This window comes from Impatiens glandulifera, chromosome 1 (assembly GCF_907164915.1).
Source record: "Impatiens glandulifera chromosome 1, dImpGla2.1, whole genome shotgun sequence".
In the NCBI taxonomy this organism is placed as follows: domain Eukaryota; kingdom Viridiplantae; phylum Streptophyta; class Magnoliopsida; order Ericales; family Balsaminaceae; genus Impatiens; species Impatiens glandulifera.
This window is the reverse complement of record NC_061862.1, coordinates 145,476,329-145,482,328: the sequence shown is the minus strand read 5'-3', so window position 1 is coordinate 145,482,328 and position 6,000 is coordinate 145,476,329. Positions and strand designations below refer to the sequence as shown.

Sequence of the window (6,000 nt, the reverse complement as noted above, 5' to 3'; positions counted from 1 at the left end):
ATTTTTATAGACGGTTAAATTAAAAAATAATTATACTATAATTTTATTTTGAAATTTATGTTTCAAATTAACTAATATATATTTATATATATATAATTTTGGATCAAATAGATATATAATTTTGGGTTAATAAAATGAGAGTAAATAATGTTATATAGAATGATTAAAATAAATAAATAAGGGTATGGAAAATTAGAACTTTACACAAATAGGGTTCATTATTTATATCTCTCAGTTGGGTTTCTTCATTTCCGATCGTTCTTGTCTTGCTCCCAAAGAAAACTGAGTGGTGAAGGAGAAAAAGATCTTGATATGGAGAGATTGCAAAGAATGTTCGCCGGCGCTGGAGGTGCGTTGGGGCACCCGCCGCCAGATTCTCCCACTCTTGACTCGTCAGAGCAGGTTTACATTTCCTCACTTGCCCTACTGAAAATGCTCAAACACGGTAAGCTTTTCTTTATCTTCGATCTCTTTCGAACGTGAACAGATTTGGGTCATTGTGAAATTTCTGATTAGGGTTTCTGTGTTTCTCTTTGGATTAATAGGGAGAGCAGGAGTTCCAATGGAAGTCATGGGTTTGATGTTGGGGGAATTTGTAGATGAGTATACTGTCCGTGTTGTTGACGTTTTCGCCATGCCTCAGAGTGGTACTGGTGTAAGTGTTGAAGCCGTTGATCATGTCTTCCAGACGAACATGCTTGATATGCTTAAACAAACTGGAAGGTATATTATTGATTCAAATATTCAATCAAACCCACATAGAAACAAATTGAACACATTCACAATTTAGTTACTTATTTAGGTTTTCATGATCATTAGTTCTTGCAACTAATCTGTGAAGCTAGTATGTACTTACTTTATCTATTACATGGTTCTGTAGACCTGAAATGGTGGTTGGTTGGTACCATTCTCACCCTGGATTTGGATGTTGGCTATCTGGTGTCGACATTAATACTCAACAGGTTTGTTACTACTCTATACTCCATCATCTTTGTGCATTAGAAGATACTGAAAACCAATGATTTAAACCCTTATTGAACAATAGTTTTAACTGATTATGACCCAGAATGAGAATTATAGGAATTATTGGATAGGTGTAATCAATAAGGCCTCGTTTTATCATTCAAATCGGAACTTAAATAATCTACGTTTTCATCAAACAAGACTTAGATATATCTTTTGGTCAAGGTTGTAAAAATGGTATTGATATTCTGAAGATGTATCCTGCAGAGTTTTGAAGCACTAAATCAGAGGGCTGTAGCTGTGGTGGTGGATCCCATACAAAGTGTGAAAGGAAAGGTGGTTATTGATGCTTTCCGTTTAATAAATCCACAAACTATGATGCTTGGCCAAGAGCCAAGGCAGACAACATCAAACCTTGGGCATCTTAACAAACCTTCCATTCAAGTGAGTGCTGAAAGATAAATAAGAGTCAGTTTTGTTTTATTATGGTCTTTGGTTCATCTTAATTCTGATGAGTTGTTATGTGTTTGTCAGGCACTAATCCATGGATTGAATAGGCATTATTATTCAATAGCTATTAACTACAGGAAGAACGAACTTGAGGAGAAGATGTTACTGAATCTTCATAAGAAGAAATGGACTGATGGATTAACACTCCAACGGTTTGATACCCATTCCAAAACCAATGAGCAAACTGTTCAGGTTAGTGAATCACTTTTTTGTTAAGTCTGATCCTTTTGACAAATTTCTAGAAGCCCATACTGATTCAGTGTAATTTTGAGTGGAGCTAGCAACTTTGAAAATCATTCTTGAATCTCCTTCCAAACTATTTACTCGTTTCTAGATATGATTTTAGATACACCCCTACATGATCTCTCATCCAGATCCACACTTAGATGAAAAATATGACAGTTATTTGGTGAATACTTACTCTTTTCTTGGGGGGATTTTGACAGGAAATGTTGAGTCTGGCAATTAAGTACAACAAGGCGGTGCAAGAAGAGGATGAGCTGTCCCCGGAAAAACTAGCAATTGCAAACGTGGGAAGGCAGGACGCCAAGAAACATCTAGAAGAGCATGTCTCCAACTTAATGTCTTCCAACATTGTTCAGACATTGGGTACCATGTTGGATACAGTGGTCTTCTAGTAGTGTGTGTCTACACAACAAGAAAAGGCAAACCCTTAAATCCCCATCGACAAAAGACTGGCTTGTTCTTGAATGTTTTTTTACTTATGAACTATTGTAGTTCCTGCTAGATCATACGAATATCGGTTTACAGTTGTGTTAAATTGTTTTATGGAATTGCACTTGGACTCAATTGAACTGAGTAACTGATGAGTCTCAATTTCTATCCTCGGATTTCAGTTAAAGAGATACCCTCTCCCGCCCCTTGTGCTTTATTTGATTTTCCGTAGAAGTTTGAAACAAGCAATCAAGATGATTTATTTGATTAATTAGTCTTTGAATGGTGTTTCTGAAAATTATTTATTACTTGAGATGTTTATATTATTCCTACACCATTTTATTTTTTGTAGTTTGTTGTTGAAAAATAATGCAATCTTTAGTCAAAACTAATTTTATTAACTGAGAATTATGATATGACTTATTTGGGAACAAAATCTGAATTCGAACTATGAAACTCGTTTATAAATTTATTGGAAAATATTTCTTTCAATTCAAACCCATTTCCATCTTCATTCATGCATTGTAGCCAAAAACAGAAGAAATTGTATGAATTGGAATCACAAAATTTGTGATATTAAAATATAAAGACCAATTCCAGAACAATAAGAATATAAACAATAAGGGGTATGAATAAGTTAGCAACAAAATCTTCAAAACTACTAATGACATTTCTATCTAAACTTGGACAAATCATCATCAGTTTGAATCTCCATATCCGAGTTCAATGTAAGATGGATTCTAAGGGAGCAAGATCCACAAGAAAGAAGCACATAAGATGGCAACGCATCCGACATTTGCAAGGAAATCTTACTTTCATCCCTTCTAAACAACTTATAACCCATTCCCTCCAACTCTGAAGAATCAATAGAGTAATAGTCACCACATCTACACTGATAAAACATCTCCACAACTTCACCAACAATTTCAACCGTCAAATCCTTTAAGCTAATCTCTTCTGCAGCAAACGAATCATGTCTCAATTCTTCAAGTTTATTATCGTAGGCTACACGTGACCTTGAGTTTCCCAGGATTTCCCAAGCCTTCTGCACCTCCAGAAATTTCTCTTGGGACTCATCATCAACGTTTTCTAGAGATGTATTTTGCAGTTTATCTGGATGAGAATTGAGGATGGATGAGCGGTAGCTAGTTTTAAGTTCTTCATAGCTTGCATCTTCCTTAGCTCCTAGAATTTCATAGTAGGTTCTACCAGTTGGATTGTCAATCAATAACATGGCCAAGATAATATCCAAGAGTACTGCAGCAAGACAGTTGAATTGTTAAAATGCTGAAAAATGAGAACCTTATTATAAGAATTATGAAAGTCATTGAAAGGAAATTTCTTGATCAAAAGTGCATGAACATAACCAGGCTTAATCAAACACCAAGTGAATGGACATACCCAAAAGTTCATCCTATTGTGCATATACACAGAAACATCTGTAAACAATCACACATCACATGGGTAATCCATTACTTGATCTAACAAATCAGAGTGGGATGAGCTTATTAGCATGAAATTGACAAGATTATCTATTTGCAGGATTTATAAATTCAGGGCTGGTAAGTAAACATGAAATGGGGTGGGATGTTACGGCAGAGAAAACACACACAATTAGAAAAGAAGGAAGTTTCCGAAATGCATAAAATCCAATGTTTTTAAGAACAAGTAGTTTCATGTATAGCATGATGTAAAGCTGGAAAACAAATTTCAGTACGAAAATACACAAATTAACCTAAAAATCCTCTATTTCTCTCTTTACAACCTTTCAATCTGTTATTGGTTCCACTCAAAGTGAACAGAGATTAAGAAAACCTAATCAGAGATTAAGAAAACCTGTCTGCAATCGTACAGAGATAGAGAGCTCTCTCCGGTGTGGAGGTCGATTCTCCGACGTCGTATTGATGGAGGTCGGTTATCCGACGCCGTTCAAGATAAATTACGACCGGCGACCGGAAGAGGAATTTGCAGGGATTAGGGTTTGAATGTACGCCGGGGAGAGAGAGAGGAAGGCAAAGAATTTTTTTTTTTAAACAGGTTTGACCCGCATGTGGAAATGGAACCGCGGGTTAACCCGCTTATAAATACTTTTAAAGGGAAATTGGACGAAATGACCCTAAAAATAGGCCTATTTGCCTCTGTGGTCGGCAGAAAACTTAAATTGATCTGATGACCACTTAATTTTTTTTGGACGAAATTACCTTTTTCGCGTAACGCGAAGGGACTTCGCGTTTCGCGAGGTGAGTCGCTGTGAAAAGTCCAGAATACCCTTACTATATAATAAAATCCGGCCATCTTTTTTTCATTTCTTTTCTTCCCTTCTCTTTCTTCCCTTCCGCTTTTCTCCTCCTTCTCTCTAATCTCGCCGGCGACGAAGTTAAACGGCGGCACTCAATGAGCTCCACGACGAGCACAAGCACTGTAACACTTGGTAAATTTATGTATTTCAAGTTTATTGTTGTTCATTTATGCATTTTCGAATCACTGTGTTGTTTAGGGTTTCATCTGATGATACTTCCCGTTTCGCGAAGTACTTCCCGTTTCGCTAAGTACTTCCCGTTTCGCTAAGTGCTTCCCGTTTCGCGAAGTACTTCCCGTTTCGCGAAGGGTTTCCATTTCACAGTATTAATTATCCTGTTTCCATTTTTTCTTGCAGCCGAAGTTTTCGTTTTCTATAATGGAGAGTGGAAAGCTGATGCTAATGGAATATGGTTTTTTGATGCCTCTTCAATCAAAACATTGGATTTACCCCAAAGTACTCGTTATACTGAATTAATTGATAAACTCCATGAAAGACTTCAAGTGCAGAAATCTACGTATGATTTAGTGCTGCAAGTGAAGTATGATATTCCGAATATCACAAATCCTAAACCCGTTTTTATTGAAGATGATAAGGATCTGAACATATATTTATCACGCTTGATTTTGGGTCGAACTGTGTCACCATTGTGTGTGTATGTAGTAGAGAAGTCACAATTTACTAAAGAAAAGATACCACTACTTACCTACCCAACTCAAGAAAGTATTCTCCCACAATTTACTCAGAAAATTATACCAGAAGCTTTACCCTCGGAGGTCTTTGTTGAAAGTAATGAAGCCGGAGATAACTTTTTGCCTCACATCCCACTTACTCAGGACTTGCATGCATCGATACCTACACCACATAGTGCGAGAAGAGCATCAACGGGTACACCTACTAGTGCAAGAAGATCATCATTGGGTACACCATGTAGTGCAAGAAGATCATCATTTGGTACACCATCGACAGACATATCACCGACAGACATATCACCGACAGACCCCTCATTTGCGTTGGCGTTAACTACTGAAACCGTATTGGAAGTCGGTGCCTTGTTTGAAAATAAAAAAGAACTACAACTGATGCTATATAAATATGCGATGACTAATCATTTTGAATTCAAGGTGGAGAAGTCAAGAAAACATCTTTGGTATGTGAAATGTTTGGATGAGAAATGCAAGTGGAGATTGCGTGCCGTGAAAGGTAAATTATCTGAGATGTTTGAGATCCGGAAATTCGACCAACAACACTTATGCTCAGTTCTGTCGAGGCTAGAGAAAAAAATGCAAACACCAGCATGGGTTATTGGGCAGTGCGTGAAGAGTAAGTATATGGACCATCACCATAATCACTTGCCTAAGAAAATAATTGAAGACATGCAGGCAACTTATGGGGTAAATTTGACTTATAATAAGGCTTGGAGGGCTAGGGAAATGGCATTAGTGGCGGTGCGAGGAACGGTTGATGATTCATATGAAAAATTACCCTCATACCTTTACATGTTGGAGAAGCATAATCCTGGTACCATAACAGACATCCAAATAGACGAGGTC

General features: G+C 37.1%; 2 protein-coding genes across 2 annotated transcripts; one reads left to right on the top strand and one right to left on the bottom strand.

The window, feature by feature from the left end:
* Positions 1–230: 230 nt before the first annotated feature.
* LOC124910532 (26S proteasome non-ATPase regulatory subunit 14 homolog) lies at positions 231–2,316 on the top strand. Its single transcript, XM_047451196.1, has 6 exons — positions 231–445; positions 546–723; positions 881–962; positions 1,231–1,407; positions 1,498–1,665; positions 1,920–2,316. The coding sequence occupies exons 1-6, from the start codon at positions 313–315 to the stop codon at positions 2,109–2,111; spliced, it is 930 nt and encodes a 309-aa protein (XP_047307152.1). The 5' UTR covers positions 231–312; the 3' UTR covers positions 2,112–2,316.
* Positions 2,317–2,676: 360 nt separating this feature from the next.
* LOC124910520 (dnaJ homolog subfamily C member 24) lies at positions 2,677–4,187 on the bottom strand. Its single transcript, XM_047451174.1, has 2 exons — positions 3,985–4,187; positions 2,677–3,405 (listed from the first exon to the last, which is right to left on the bottom strand). The coding sequence occupies exon 2, from the start codon at positions 3,380–3,382 to the stop codon at positions 2,822–2,824; it is 561 nt and encodes a 186-aa protein (XP_047307130.1). The 5' UTR covers positions 3,383–3,405; positions 3,985–4,187; the 3' UTR covers positions 2,677–2,821.
* Positions 4,188–6,000: the final 1,813 nt, after the last annotated feature.